Genomic DNA, 16,907 nt, shown 5'->3' on the forward strand with positions numbered 1-16,907 from the left:
CAGGAAGCATGGCCACAGATAGGCAGGTATGGAGCCAGAGCAGTAGCTAAGAGCACGTATCTGATTTGCAAAATGGAGGCCAACAGAGAGAGAATGAGACTGGACCTCGTCTGGGCCTTTGACACCTCACATCCACCACCACCCCCCCACCCCCGTGACACACCTTCTAATTCTTTCTAAACACCTCACCAATATGCAGGCCACTCTCATTAAACCTCCACAGGCACAGATGCTTATGAGTTGCAGTGGTCCTGGATAATGGCAAAATGCAAGTCTAGAAACTGTGTCTGGGAAAAACCCTAAGTCCCTTGGAGAACTCTGGAGCAGAGAACTGGGGAGCAGAGATCTGCATGGCAAAACAGAGTTTGGAAAATACAGTGGAGTAGCCACTTGGGCAGAAAAGATGCTGTGAATCCTGCTGTTTGGGTTGGTCTGGTGCTCTGTGTATACAAATGCTAAACTCAGGTTGCAGTCTGAGTTGAGCAGGTCGAGTGCATTGTCATGTAGGCTGATCAATGCTGTATAAACTCCCCAAGTATCGCTGATTGATTAGTACAAAAGCTCAACATCCTGTAGCTGGGCAGAAGAGAGGAAGGGAGCATGAGGGTTAGGGAAGGAAGGAAGGAGGGAGGAAGGGAGAAAGAGGGGAAGGAGGAAGGAAGGGAGGGAGGGAGGGAAGAACGGAGGGAGGAAGGAAGGAAGGGAGGGAGGAAGGGAGGGAGGAAGAGGGGAAGGAGAGGAGGAAGGGAGGAAAAGAGAGAGAGAAAGAGGGAGAGAGAGAGAGGGAGGGAGAGGGAGAGAGAGGGGGAGAGGGAGAATATCACCATGAGGAATTGACAGGATAGACTAGAAACAGCCCAGACAGGATTTATGGAAAGTAACTTGGGGCGTGTGGCTGGGAAGTAGCCAAGTAACTTAAAGGCTTAGTATAAAGCATACCTGCCGAGTTATCTTACCAATAAATCTAATAATCTATGTCATTTATTTGGGAGCTAGAGTGGGTGAAGAGAAAAGCCCCCCCAAAAATAAATTATCTATTACATGCTGTCCTCTCAGAAAGTGTGCAATAAGGCATTAAATGGTCAAATAAATACACTTCAGCTCCCACAGGCTCACATGGAGCAGCCCAGGCGCAGTGGATGCCATGGTTCATGGTTGTCATCTGGCTTTTTAAAGAACCCCCTCCCCAAATCACAGATAGGATATTCATTATGTAACCATCCAGATTTTTGTTAGTTGTTTTTTTTGTATATGGCTTACATTTTTAATACTTAGTTCTTCCAAACACCCTACCTACCTTCCCTCCAAAAATAGCGGAGAAAAATAATCTCCTACAAGAATGTCTGTTATTCTCTTCCCTTCTTTAAAACATCTTGAAGGGGAAAAGAAAGGACATGAAAGTAAACTGTGGGAGCTGTTAGGGGTACGAAAGAAGAAAGACACGAGGTGAAGACAGTCTGAGAGAAAGCGGTAAACATGGCTGAAGAGCATGCTGTACATTCTGGGCACTGTCACAACAAAGCCTTACTTTGTACAAGCAACACATCCTGAAGGAGAGCTGTGGGTTTCACGGAACGGCAGCCACAGCAGTCTCCCAACTGAGCCCTGAGCCCACCATGCACCCAGTGAACCAGCCATCTCTACTCTCATCTCCCACGGTCCTGCCCTTGTATCTGGTGGGAGTAAGTTCTCCCTGGACCTCTTCACAGCTCCGCACATGCACTCATCTGGACATCTTGGTTCTGAACGAGGTTTCTGAGACTGTCTACAGGGAAGATGGGCTTGAGGACAGCAGAGACGGTGTCTCTCTGGAGCGAAGATGGGGCTTCATCCATCAAATAAGATGACCTGGATTCCTCTCCTATCCTACTCCATACAGGTACCCGCCCCCCGCCCTCCCCCCCACATCCCTGTCCTATCACCTGTGGAAATGGGATGAGAAAACACTGATGCCCTGACTTCTGTTAGTGGCTTGGGCTGGGACACATATATCTGCTGCCAGGATCCATATACAACTGGCCGGCCAATTCAATAGTGTGACAGCACAAAAAAAAATGTCAGACCCTCCACAGTTTTTGGCCATATTGTCTTCGGGAAACTGTAGAAATGTTCAAGCTCACCATCTCTGTGTATGGTTCACACGAAAACCTGGCTAAGAGTCTCTGGGTTAAATAACAAAATAAATACTGAACATCAAACGAAATGCTCTAGATGCCTTTTCAACTTTAAGCCTGGAAACTTGGCTTCCTTCTTCCCACTGCTGGAGCTAACTGTTGCTCCCTGTGCTGGGCAAACACAGGCCACTAACCCTAGGTAGTGCTGAGCTGCCGAGCAATGCATTACATGAAGCACCTAGTTTCGCAAGTTTATTGAAAGCAACATTATGGTTTGCAGAACAAAACAAGACATAGACAGTTCCACTTAAAAAGCTCTGAAACCACAATTAACAAAAGAGAAATAAATTCTAGCGACGGACTTCCCAGATGCTCACTGCATCTTCTCTTGTGCAGGAAGAAGGAGCCATTACCATCACCCTTCTTTGAGGGGAACTGCTCTCCTCTCAAGGAAAGGGGACAAGGAGAAACAAGTGCTTCACTAAGAAACATGGAGATTTCAAACTGCTAATATTTCTGAAAATACACACAGTGAACATCTGTGTGGTTATCCCTCGGGCAAATGAAGTCTCCATGAGTGAGTGGGACATGGTGGTGGAGTTGGGGAGAAAAGATACATACATACGTACTTACATATACATACGCACACACGTGTGCACGAGCACACACACACACACAATCAGCCTTAGTGAAAAGGAAAACACTCTTGTATAAGAAGAATCAATATTCTTACTTTGGAAAAACAGGCTTGCACATCAGGCAAAGATCCTAGACACTGTGCCAATAGTAAAACAACACAAAACAGTGCTGGCTACCAGCTCGTCTACTTCCAGGGTTGAATTCTGTGCAGTGTGACAAGCCAGCAGTGCAGGCTGCTCATGATTCTAACCCGGCCTGATGGACCTCAGTGCGGGAGGCCGCACTTTCTGCAACCTAACAGGCTCCCATGTCAGAAGGGCACATGCATTTCTGAAAGGCAGAAAGGGGGTGCAGTCTTTGGAGTGGCAATGGCCCACAGAAGACCCCACAGCATCTCTTCCTCAGAGCAGACGAGCCAGCTCTGAGCACTTCTGGCAACAGAAGGCCAGTTCTAGGGTGTAGAGCAATGAGGGCAATTTAAGCACAAAGCAGCACATCGGGGAAACGGTGTCAAGAAATGACCACTTTCTTAGAAGTGACTATGCATGACCCTCCACCTGCTCAGATGCTTGACTACGTTATTAGAATCGAACGGAAAGTCTACACAGAAATGTATGATGTGCAGGGCCTCTGAGCAGACGCTTACACGTTAGTGAAATGACGGCATGCCAACCTGGGAAACGGACAGCCTACGTCCTGAACAGCTGTCCCCACCGAGTGTTAGGAAATGTTAATAAAGACAGGATAAGATATTGTAGATGTGCAGATTGTGAGAAAGTTCTTTTCAAATAAATGGCATGCGTTCCTCAGTGTCCAAAGGGAGATTCCACAACAAGCAAACTGTTTACTGAAAGCAAGGAGAGTACGAGTGGAAAGATAATAGTATCCCTGGTGAGGGCACCGATCCTCGCGGTCAGCCAGGGGTGGTGTGTGCCTGTTAGGCAGGGTCTGAAACAGACCCCATTCACTAGTTATTTATGGTCAGAAAAGTCCCACCAGGGGCTGCCCCGGGAACACCATGGAGGCTGCAACATTGCCCAATTTCCAGAAGAGCTAAGACAGTGTAGGGTTAGGGCAGCCATTATTGCTGCCATTGGGCCAAATCTGCCCAGGGCCTCTCAAGGGAGCAGAGAAGGAAGCCCTGAACATCGGGGAGGAGTCCTGAAGGCGGTGAGGGGGGCCCCTTCTTCCATGTCATCCTCACTTTTTCACACCCAGGCCCTTGTGAGGCATGACTGTGCTACACCAAGCTTGTCTATGCTCGCTCGCTGAATCGCTCACCCTCCGTGACCCTAACACTCCATGGTACATCCAGGAAGACAGCCTCAGAAAGGAAACAAGAATTTGCTCAAGGTCATGTCTGGATGAGACAATGGAGATCATATTGTCTCTGAGTAGCTGGAATAAGGCAGCAGAGAAAGGGCAGTGCTGTGTGTTCAGAGGCCATGGGCGACATCTACCGGAGCTGGCCATCACGCACGGCAAGGGCATGGCCTGGGTCGCTCTACAGGCAGACCTGGATTCCAAGGCCGGTGCTGCCATTCCCTGGCCACAGGCTTCTGTGTGCTTCCACCTCCTTAAACACATTCCCCTGTTGATTTGAAGTGGGTGGATGGAACAAGATGGAAGGGCATGGCTGTACCTCCCAGAGACTGGTGCACTGTGAGCGGACAGATCTGCGCCTGAGTCAGCCACGGAACCTTACATTCTCAAAAGAAAAGGAGAGGATGGTTAATAGGCAGGACCAGTGTGTAGCAAGTGAAGGCCTTCTTCCATGTTTCTAACTTTTCTGTGGATATAAAACTATTTCAAAATAAAATTTTAATCTTAGGTGATGGAAAACACAAACAGATACTGAATTACAGTCAGATATCTAAAATATCCAAAACCCAGAATGAAAACTTCTATTTGGTTCAATGGCAAGTAGGGATACATAAAGGTTATGTTGAAAAATCACCTACAGCATCCATCAGTGTGGCCTGTGTGGTGGTAAACTTCTGCACTGAAATAGGCCTTCAACAAAGTATTGGTTTGCCAAAGAGGAAGGCCTTGCAAACCACACAGTTCCTCTTACCTGACCCAGCTGTGCCATCATTGTGAAGAAAAGGCAGCCACAGACAAATCACCAATGACTAAGTGTGACTGTGTTGCAATAAAACTTTATTTACAAAGTCACTGAACCTCAGGCGCCTGGGTAGGGGCCTGGATCTTACCTGTAACCCTGGTGCTTTCTACAGTGTGCATCTAATGTTCTCTGAGGCTATGTCCCACTGGCTTCCCTGAAGGAGGGTGCTGGCCAATCACTAAACCCAACTGGAAACACAGTAACTTGCTCACCCTGCAGCGGCAAGTAGCAGAGAAGGAGGGAGGGCATGGAAGGCACTCATGAACTATAACCTCAGGAAGGGATACAGTCACATTTACCACTCAGTCACCAGCCTGGAGGATGCTGGATGAGAAAGGTCACAATTATCTCTTCACATGGACTCACACGAAGCTCATTCTCGGAGCAATGACACTCTTGGAGTGTCACCATAAGAGAACTGTCCTAGAGTTACATCTCTGATGCAATCTCAGAGAGCAAATTCCACTTCCTTCCTTCCAAATGACTGCTGCAGGATCATGTGTGTTTGTGGGCGGGGGGTGGAGGGTGGGGCAACGAGCTTGCTAGCAGAACAGAAAAGGACACTATAGGCTGCTGCAGATATAAGGGCTGCAGCCCAACAGGGCCCATGATGGAAGTGCTTCCACCAGCTCAATTCCTGTGTAGAAAACAGCAGCCACCTAACAGGAGGCCTGAACATGCAACCAAGCCATGCATAGCTCAGGACAGACATACAGTTACACTACAAAGAAAACCCCCAAGGTTTTTACTCAACAAGATGACGGTGACAACTGCATCCCCCATTATGCACCAAATAACTGATAGGCAAGTCCGGAGGGTCTTCACCTCGTGGCAACACATGACTTTTCTCAGAGATCCTCAAACATCTAGGCTGAGGGAGGAGGCTAGCTCAGTCCTCTGGGACTGCTGAACAATGCAGCTAAAGTCAAGCTCCAGGGTTGCTCCAAGGTTCCGGAGGTCATCTTCCTGAGGTCACCTTCTGCTTGGCAGTGGGCAGATTACGTAACCCACAGGACAGGGAAGTTGGGGCCAAGATTAAGAAAAGCATATTGGGTGCTCAGGGTTAGCAAACTCTAAGCAGTGGCCGCCTGGGACTCCCAGGAGAGCAGTAACTGGGCTTATTAACTGTGGCAGCGTGAAAGCTTGCCACCGTGAAGAAGCAGGTGTTTTCCTTTGCCTTGTATGGATAGCGTGGCTAAGCTCAGTTTGCTTGAATAACTTACATAATCTTTTCTAAGACCTTCGGAAGAAGAAAGGAGGGTGCAAAGCAGCCCTGTTTGACTGAAATCAATGCTTTCCCCTGAGCTGTGTCCCCGCTGACAGATGAAGCTAATGAGGGCCCTTCATTATTTACCCCTGAGACACAGCCAGCCAACTCATGGGCAGGAAAGAGCAATGAATCCCAAAAATGGCATGAAGTAAAAAAAATCCTCAGCAGCAAAACACAATGAAACCAAAGGCAAACCAGAGCCAAGCAAGATTTAATGTAAGCCTTACAAGTGCCTTGGAGTCTTAAGTAGTAAAATGCTACTACAAAATCTAGACACGTGTCCTTATTTTAGGTGGCCACTCTTCCATTGTGGGAACTTAAAGCCATATGGATATCCAATGTTCTGGCTCAAAAATAAAACTCCCCAAGTTTCAGAATGTACAGCTACAAGACAACAGAAAGACACGAGTTGGGCGTACCTGAGAGACACACACAATTATCAACATCACTGAGCAAGGAACTTCACAGGACACATGTTACGGCCTCCAAGGGCTTGCACAGACACTGACGGCTGGTCGATGGCCACATACACAGGCCTGAGATTAGCTTCAAGAGCTTCTCTGAAGCTAGCGGGAGACAAGCTGCCCATTCCTCAGAAAAAGGCTGCAGGTGCTTATCTCTTGCATGCATCAACGTCCCTTGACCCTTGTCAGGGTGGTGGGGCATTTAGGGCAGCGCCTTCCGCAACTCCCAGGAAAGGTGCTAGATAATGAATGCGCACCGATCAGACTAAGGGCTTATGCCCCACAACCGCAGGTGTGTGTGTGTGTGTGTGTGTGTGTGTGTGTGTGTGTGGTGTACAACAAACAGAAGCCCTAAATCACAAGGACCAAGCTGTATCTAATCCCACAGCAGCTTTCCTGTGCTCCCTAAATCCGATTCCCTCTCTTTAAGCAAGAACGGAGATCTACCCCACTGTGCTGATACAAGTAATCAAGTGAAGTGATTTTCACAACTTCTCAAAACCCAGAGGCCCATGGTATGGAATTCTCCTTGATTTCCTTAGGAACACGAGAGGGTAACCAGGCAAACCTCCACAAGCCGGAGCTACCAGCTCGCACTAAAGCAAAGAGGCTCAGGGTCTTCTGATCCCAGTGTCCCTGTAGGTGCAGAAAAGAGCTGACCAAGCAGAACGCAAAGGCTGCAGGGAGGGTCATAGTGGGGCGATATGCGCCCACCTGCTCTTCCTCAGAGCTGACTCACTTTAGATCTGTCTCTCTGAATCCACCTAGTGGGGTACCTGAGCCACTTTTCACAATGCCAGCGCCAGACAGCAAGGCCATGCCCAGATTTTCAAAACCAAGACCGATGTGCAGATAAGCACTTGCTTTTAACAGAAAAATGATCGCCAAAACTAGACAAAAAAAAAAAAAAAAAAAAAAAAAAGACACTGGGCATCTTAAAACGGGCAGTTCATTGCCCAAGAGAACTACTGCTCCCGCCTGGTGTCTTTCTGAATTTATACAACACCCTGTCCTTCTTACAAAAAAGCAATGAGTGTTTGACTGTGTCCAAGAATGCGAATGTGGGAAAAGAAAGCTATTTTCTTTTGAAACAAGGACCATAACCTTATGTTAAAAATACTATGGTACCAACTAGGAAAAACTGACCGTCCGGGTCTAACAAGGACTCGGGGCTGGGCTGGCCACTCACCAGTTGTTCTCTTGGCATGTATGAGGCAAGGGGGTAAACCTGCAGGACCACATAAAATGAGGCAAACAGAAACTCAAACAAAACAAAGGACAAGGAAGCAGTGTGCAGCTAAGGCAGGCACTCGGGAGGCCGGGACAAGACACAGGAAGAGGCTAAAGATGAGATCTGCCTGGGTCTCCTCTAATTCCTGTGTATGTGCCAATTCTTTGGAACTCTGTTACAAGAGTTTGGTTTGTTTTTTTTCCCCTGAACTTCAAATACATCAATCATGGTTTTACTGTGGTATATTAAACCATACGTCGTATCTAAAGAGCATTTTCATATCTCCAATGAAATGTTCAAGAAATTTGAAATGCCAAGTAGTTGTCTCTGAGAAACCCTAGTCTGCCCAAAGTAAAGGCAGCTTAGTATTTCATTATGAACAAAAATGGCAGGTTGAGCCCTTGACTATCAAGGTGCAGAGACTGAGAGACTGTGGAATGCTCAGACCTCTATGTCAACTGCCTCCTCCCAAGGGTCAGAAATCATTGTGGAGGAAAGAGCGTGAGACAGTAGGTGACTTAAAGGAAATGGTGCTTCGTGGACACAACAGGGCGAATACACAGACAGACTCCCAGCAACTGTGACATCATACTTAAACTCTAGCCAAGACAAAAATCTCAGCATGGAGGGGGAGGTGGGTGTCAAGTCCCACCCTTAGCTGAGCTACTTGGCAACTTCTAGCAGCCAGAATAGAGAGACTTGGTTTGCTTTTAAGGATGTTGCCCATGGCGCATCAACCAGCGGCACATGCTGGTCGTGTATATCTATGGGTAGACGAACAGCACAAATTGGACTTAAGGATCTTTGTTTGTTTGTTTTAAGGAGGACAAGATGTTAGGTTGGTAGGAAACAGAGAGTGGATCTGGCAGGAGTTGGGAGAGGGGGTACATGTGATAAAAGTACATTGTATGAGAGATTCTCAAAGAATAAGAGTATTTTTAATGGTGAGCTAGAGATGGCTTGACAGTTGAAAGCATATACTATTTTGAGAATATCTTACTATCCCCGACAGCCAAAACCAAGTGTCTCATCATGCAGGAAGCATTCCTGCCCTAGAGACTTGGGCCACAGGTGCCAACACATCCAGGCAGAAAAGGGCCACCATGGGACTCTGCCATCTGGAGTAGAGCAGAACACGAGAACCGGCCTTCTCATTGGCAGGCTAGGGACAGCTTCCTGGTATTTCTTAAAAGAAATTTTCTTCTGTGCAGGGAGCCTAAAAGGATTACCTGCCAAGAACCCGGCTCCATCAATTACAACAGAAGAAAACCTGTTTAGAGAAAACTACTTTATTGGGGGGAGAAATGACTTTGGGACATTTGAAATACCTTGACCTATGATGTCATGTCCTCCAAGGAGTCTGAGCCAGCAATTCTTCACTGGCAATGGAGTCACCCATCACCTCTCCGAGTGTACAGGTAAGTAATAGCTTTGGCTTGACTGACTTCAGTGAATTATAACCCACAAGTCACACACATCAGCAGAAGCCCAAGAAATCTAATTCTGCTGCACCGTTTCCCAACCGCCAGAGGCCGGAGGCCGGAGCTGCATTTACACACTGCCCGGGTCAGAGCCACAGCTGTTGTGGGTCTTCCTGTCAGTCTGCCTTCCAGCGGCTGAGGGGAAGGCCTTTCTGTATCACATTGCAAGCATGGTTTCATGCCACTGGCTTCATTCTCCAGGATCTGGGAGAAGTGCTACCTCTGGAAGGTGAAGTCAATCCCCTAGTTGGAAACCCTAACTCTAACCCTCCTTCTTAGCGCTTGGTGCTGAGTTTTTAAATGGCCTCATAGAAATTTCCATTTAAAAGAAACTTCTCCAGCATTTAGTAAGGGCCTACTGTGGTTGGTACTGCGTAGCCAGTTAGTAGAAACGGAAGGAGAACAAAAGATAAGAATGGACATTGGAAACTGCATTTACAAATACAAAGGAAATTCCCAGGCTAAGGCCATGGAAGGCCCAGTAGGTGGCTCTCATCTTTCTCCATAAGGAAGAAAGAAGATGACAGACAGAACCAGACTTAACAACCAAAGAGATGTGTGGTGAGATATTCATGGGAATGGGGTCCTCAAAAACGAGCTTTTTATAAGAAAATAGTAATTAGTGAGGGAAATTAAATATTTACTAATAACTATGTCAACAGCTGAAAAGTGTCCATGGAGCATACGATCCAGTTCCTGTTAGTGAGGACTCTTATCGTCAAGCTTGGTGTAAGAATAAAGACAGACAGACAGACATATAAATGGGAAAGGAAACGAATGGGCAAATAGTAATCAATAGCCAGAGGCACCGTTGTGCTGATGCCAAATGAAGATGGATCAAGAGAGAAAGGATCGGCCACCGTGGATGTGAAGATTCAGCCAGACCTCGAAGACAGGTCAGACTGCCGGGAGCAAACAGGCAGAGAAATTTCTAATACAGAAATCCAAGTGCTCGGGTGACACACCCTGGCCACTGGGAGACCGATGAATGTGACCCTATAGAACTTGAAAACACACACACACACACACACACACACACACACACACACAAAACAAACAAACAAACAAAAACACCATACTCTCATTAATACATGGATACTAAGAATGGTGAACTCAAACAAGTAGACAGAAAAACATGACCAGAGGCTGGGGAAGGGGCCAGACATCAAGGACTGTTAGGAGGTAGGTAAGAGGGGCACAGCAGGGTGACTGCCCAGGTGCACTGCTCAGAAAAGCCAGGGCAACTCTCTGCCACCACTGAAAATGCACCACGTGGTGAATACATGAATGGCCTGAGCTGATCTTATACATTTTATAGACATGCTATACGCAGTAAAGACACGGAACGATTCTGTGTCAATTAAAAAGGCATATTAATAAAACAGGAAGAACCCACTTACCCGAATCTTATTCCTCAGTCAACCAGGCTGGAATTGGGAAAGAGGCCCCGGGTTCCAGGTCTGTGCTTATTAACCATCACCTGAGGGGCTGTTAGAAACCTAAGCCTTCCAGCTCCTTCTCAGGCCCACCCCGTCATCCCTGTGGAGAGTGGGGGTGGCCCAGGAGAGTGGGGGCGGCATAAAAAGCCGTTTCTTAAACTAGCAGAGACTGCTAAGCACAGGCTCTACCTCTGAGCCACACGCCAGCTTGGAGTATAGGGTGGCTCTGAGGCCTGTGCATCTGAGGAGCTTCATCTACCCGTCAAAGATAACCTGAGCTGACAGAATCCAGTCAAGTGTGAGCATGTGTGTGTACACCAACGCATGCACATGTGTGTACATGAGCATATGTCAAAGTCCTCAGGACTCATCCTCCTTGTTTTCTGGGAGTCTCTCTCGGAGCCTGGCTACCTGGCCAGCAAAGCCTAGGCGGCCTCCCTCCTGACTGAGCTCACAGTATCTAACGGTTTTAGGGGATTATGGGAACTGGACACAGGCCCTCATGTTCATACAGCAAACATTTTACCGACCAAGCCGTCTCCCGCGTCCACGTAAATCTTTAAAAAAAAAAAAAAAATGAACTGGAAGTACTCCCAAACATACGAGAAACAGACAGGTTTCAAGTACGACATAAGAAGAACAAGAAGGAGAAAATCAAGACCTTGAGTTGAATGCAAGCTTCCATTCCAGCAAAACCTTCCCGCTGGCTCCCACCGCTTCCCACCCACTCCCAACCTTGTGAAATGTCTGCTTGCTCGCAAGGCTAGAGTAGTTTTCATGACATTTTCAAATGTGCATGAATAGGAAGCTGGGGACTTCATTCTGCGTGTTGTGACTTGAGAGCGAGCAATGGCTATCCCATGGCTCACAACGTCACATCACTGCAGAAGCACGTGGAAGGACGATGGCTACGCAAACTGCGCTCCGCTGACTTTGAGATGCACTCGCTGAAGGAACGAGGGATCTGGATTTCACTGAAAAGCACACAGACTACTTCCAAGTCAGGTGCAGCCAGGCTGAGACCCTGGGTACCACGGCAACATCCAAAGGACTTTCACTGCTGATACATGCCCATAGGTGACAAGCTTATTTCAGTATCCACGATTTAAGTGGACAACACATTATCTTCAGCACAGAAAATTAAAACAATCTTGGATGGGGTGTGCATGCACACTCATGTGCACATGTATATACACGCGCACACGCGCGCGCACACACACACACACGTAGAGAATGAACATGCCAACTTGAGAGTTTCTGATTTCAGGTCAGCTTTTCAACATCTTTAGGTCATCCCAAAATTTCATCATACCAAAGTCCTCCCAGCCTCTCTTAATACTTAATAAGATCATAATGATTTCATATGAATCCAGCTGAGGCTATAAAAAGCCAAGTAATATGAGGGACAGCTAGGGTCAGATGACATCATTATCTGTAATCTATTTTAAGCAATTTTAGTTTTTAAAAAAATTTAATGCTCTCTGGGTGAATTATAAATATATTTTGGATGTAATTTGATTGACTAATCAAGCAAGGCCTCATAATTATTCATATATCTGCCTTGTCTTCTCTGAGCACTCAGCTGCCCTCTGCAGGCTCTACAGCCCCCTGTTCTACAGTGGTTCCTCGGTCTCCATCAACACTGTGAGAGAGACCCCAGGAATCAAACAGGCTCAAGGCTTCCTGTTTGTATTCATACCATTTGTTCTGGTAGACCTGAGCTGATCTGCACAAGCTTGGAATTAAAACCAAGAGATAAAAATCAAATGTCGGTTACCAAATCTCAATTAGGCAAGATGCTCTAAAGTAAAACAGAACGGTTACCCTAGCAACAACCACTCACCTACAAACACCACTCTAGGGCAGTCTCCAGAGACAGCGCAGGCATCAGAACGCAAGCACGCTCCCTTTTCTGTATTTGCAAAGCTGTCCAGGAGCTATGTTGAGAGAACTAAGAGCAGAAGTTCCTTCCCGTGACCCCAAAGTGCCCCAAACTGAACAGAGATCAGACTGGAAGCCACACCCACCCCCTTCCGACCTGGAAACAGGAGGGCATTATTCAAACAGTGTGCCCTGCCCTTCTCCCTTGGGTAGCCTGTGGACTGGGAAAATCCCTGGATCTAACGGCTTGAATGCTTGCTGTCCAAAAGAGTGGTGGATTTCCTTCCTTCAGCACCACCCCAAAGCACAGAGACTTACGTAGTGGCTGCGCCCTCTCCACAGTTCCCTCCATCGGCTGCAAGGTGGTTTCCGTCTGGTCCAGGAGGCCCGTGGGCAGCTGACGTTGTGGGGGACGGAGAGGACAGCGTGGACAGCGAGTCCTGACTGCTAGTGGGCGGATCCTCCTTGACAGGGCTGGGACTGTCACCTAGAGGAAAAGGGCATCAGATTTCAAACAAACCAAGAAGAAAAAAGTAGCTCTACTAATAACTACCTGGCACTGTATCAGTCAGTCGTGTTATTTTGGAAATTATATTTACAATTCAGCCGGGGTGTGTGTGGATACTTTTGCAGGTTTGCACCTGTGGGTGTGGGATTTTCTTTTTGGTTTTGTTTAAAACAAAACAAAGACACTCAAAACTATTAAAGTTTGGATACAGCCTGTTCCCAAAGACCCCTCAGTTAACACCCTGGTCCCCAGATAGTAGCATAACCAAGAAGTGTTGGAAACCTTAGGAAGTGTAACCTTGTGAAATGTCTACTTGGTCACTAGAGTTATGTCCTTTAAGGAGACAATGGGACCCCAGCCTCTTTCTTCCTCTCTCCTTGGCAGCCAAGAGGTAAGAGCTATGTCTACCACAGGTGTCCTATTGCCTCCCACAAGCCTGTGAGCCAGTGTGAGCCTTCTCCCTCTGTGAGCTGGCTTACCATAGGCATTTACTATAGTAACAGAAGACTGACTAACTCCAAGACTATCCCCCATGAGGAGTGAAGGAAAGAGACTAACCAGTCAGACTGAATGGAAAACATGCACCTTTTATGAAGCCATGATTAATGCTTAGCCCACAGAAAACCCAGATTTAAACAAACGACAGTATCAGGGACAGCCCCGAGTTGCACAGCAGCCATGCAGAGCAGATCACCTGTGTGCACTCTTTCACACTGAGTGCATGAGAAAAGGAAATGCCCTGGACCAGGATTTCTAACAGCCCAACCTGTTAATATTCCAGACACAACGGAGCTTCCCCTCCTCCGTGTGAATACTGAAGAGACAGCCCAGAGTTGGGTCCTGCAGCAACTGCAAGGGGTGAACGCAAACTACAAGTAAGAACAGGTTCTAAGTGAGGTGTGTGATTTACGCCACTTCGTAAAACATGCCTTCTATCGTTTGTATATAGTAGCAGCTTGTGTTTAAAAGGAAAATGGAAAATGCAGAAAAGAGCTGGCAAAAGCAGCTGTTTCCTTCAACGTGCTTCCACGATGTTCCCAGTTTCCATAAAACCCACTGGAATGCCACCAGGCAGAACTTTGCCCTTTCTGCCCAAAGACCTTATTAAATACTGACTCCCCAGGTGACCTGCAGAGGAGGCAGTTCTACATTAACAAAAGCTGTGTGTGCACTGGGCCCTCAGTTCCTCAACTGGATCCTAGGCTGCGCACAAATGCCAGGGTCAGAGAAGAACGAGCACAGGAAGCCACTTCAGGGAAATTGCAGTCCCTCCTGAAACGAAGCACATGACATATTCTGGGCCCTGACTAGGACAGATCTTAGAATGCTAGACTTGGAAACAGAGTAGATAATAAATCTTACTGCCTCCCGACCCAACTGGGAGCTAAGGGCCAGCCAATGGAGCAGGAGTTCCGGGACTACCCTGTGCTTAGCACCCTGCAGAGAAGGCGAGGCACATGCAGACTGAGCAATCAAAGTCCAGCGGGTCTTCTCCCTGGACTGCGCCTCCTTGCAAAGTGTCATCCCGTCCTCATTACAAATTCTGAAAACATTGTGTTGTTGTTAAATCAAGTGACCTTTCCGGTAGCCCTGCAGCACAAACATAGGTTGGAAGATGTTTTTTTGTGCACTATGTATTCAAATGCTCATTTCTGTATCCTGAGAGATCTGGTTGCAGTCAGGGCTTTGGGATTGTGATTTTGTCGTTGTTATTGTTGTTTTCTTTTCCAGACAGGGCTTCTTGGTGTAGCCCTGGCTGTGCTGGAACTCACTCTGTGGCAGTCTGGACTTTTAGATTTTCATTTTTTGTTTGTTTTTGTTATTGTTGTTGTTTGTTTTCTAGTCAGGGTTTCTCTGTGTGTCACGACCCCTCCAGTGGAGTCTGTGTGACAAATGTTACTACTGCACAACCCAAGGCGACGACCCCGTGCCCAGGGAGAGCCTCCTGGAATGGGTCTGATGTTTCTGCCAGGAGCAGCTAATTGCAGCCTTCTTCTTACTCATTTGTGTTGGCGTATTCTGTCTTTGTTTTTTTTTCTCCTAACCTACTCTCACATCTGACCTTTCAAATATGACGACCGTTTCCGTGAAACTCCCTAACATGCGACTGTAGCCAAGGACCATTCAGGCCCGGAGTTCACGACCAAGTTCTGCTCCACTTCTTAAAAGAAACATGGCTGAGAATTAATCATCAGTTAATAATTTATATTATGACTTATAAATAAAGTGTTTAAGAAAGCTCCAGATAGTGGCGCTCAGATAAAAAGAAGAACTAAGAAAAAACTGTCTTGGCACACAGATGTTTGACATAATGATGAGAGAACATTGACCCTTGATAAAGAGGGCACATGCGTACTGATACCAAGCTAATGACTCAAGCATGATGACAGTATTACTACTTTGCATCCTGTACTTTGCACTGTGTATGCCTGATTGCTTCACTGACTTCCTTGAATGAAAAAAAAAAAATGCAGCCACAAAAATATTTCACATTTCAAAAAAATGTGTATAAAAGTCTAGCTCGCTTGCCTACAAAATACACTCAGATTCAAACACTACCTCTGGGTTTGTCTCTGTCACTTTGCCTATCTTTGTCCACCAACACTTCGAGGACTCCCGTTCCCAAGGACCTATACCCGACTGAGACGGTCCATGGCATCTGTGTAGAGCTGGCTGTCCTGGAACTCACTCGGTGGCCCAGGCTGGCCTTGAACTAAGAGATCCGCCTGCTTCTGCTTCCCAGGTGCTGGCACTAAAGGCGTGTGCCACCACCGCCCAGCAGGCTCGTGATTATTCTGCGGCGTCTCCTGACTCAGTATTTTGTAAAACATTGCTCGCTGTCACCTTCGCCTTCTGATAGGACAAATAAAGAGCTAAACAGCCAATAGCTGGGAAGGAGAGAAAAAAGGTGGGACTTCCAGGCCCAGAAGGTGGGGGTGGGGGTCTCAGGTGGGAAACAGGTCACCATCTGAACAAGGATGAGCATGAAGGTGCCAGAGCCAGAGACTGAGATGGCACGTAAGGGCCAAGCGGCTGGGAAGTGGGCCGGGCCAGTATTGTTGAGTTAGAACAGCTGAGTGAGCTGGGCTGTGGTGGTGCACGCCTTTAATCCCAGCACTCGAGAGGCAGAGGCAAGTGGATCGATGTGAGTTCAAGGCCAGTCTGGTCTACAAAGCAAGTGCAGGACAGCTAAGGCTACACAGAGAAACCTTGTCTTGAAAAATCTTTTAAAAATAAAGAATAACTGAGTGTCTGCCCAGCTATAGTGCCTGGAGCTTTCAATAAATACAAGGATCTCTGTGTCATTATTCAGAGGCGAAGGGAGGGGGGAGGGGAGGGTGCGTAGAAAGCCATACTGATACAATCGTATTTGTAACTGGAGAAATTCAGTCCCAACAACAGGACCAGGCCAACTTAGAGCCAAGTGGACCAGAACCTACCCAGAGCCTCAACTCTCTTTAGAATGGCGTTCCCTCTGAAAGAAGGACTGGTTCTTCCTGTGCTTAGGATGCTCAGCTCCAGTTCTTCTGCATGTGAGGACGAACTGTGTCCCCATGTCCCCGAGAGGGGCTGAGGGGAACTTGGCAGCGCACAACTGCAACCTCAGCACTCCACGGGCACAAAGGCTGAGAATGTCACATAGACATCCAAGCCACACGCTGAGTTCAAGCTAGCCTAGACTGCACACAAGACCCGAAAGAGGAGACTCCAAGATAATTTCTATGGCTTGCATGTGAAATTCCTCCCCCTGCAAA

General features: G+C 47.3%; 1 protein-coding gene across 1 annotated transcript in view; it reads right to left on the reverse strand.

Annotated features, from left to right (window-relative positions):
• Positions 1–16,907, reverse strand: part of Arhgap10 (Rho GTPase activating protein 10) — a 261,328-nt gene that overhangs the window by 11,740 nt on the left and 232,681 nt on the right. The window contains exon 20 of the mRNA XM_051169161.1: positions 12,963–13,131. Within this exon, the coding sequence (XP_051025118.1) occupies positions 12,963–13,131 (169 nt within the window). The remainder of the gene's footprint in view (positions 1–12,962; positions 13,132–16,907) is intronic.

This window comes from Acomys russatus, chromosome 26, assembly GCF_903995435.1.
Source record: "Acomys russatus chromosome 26, mAcoRus1.1, whole genome shotgun sequence".
In the NCBI taxonomy this organism is placed as follows: Eukaryota; Metazoa; Chordata; class Mammalia; order Rodentia; family Muridae; genus Acomys; species Acomys russatus.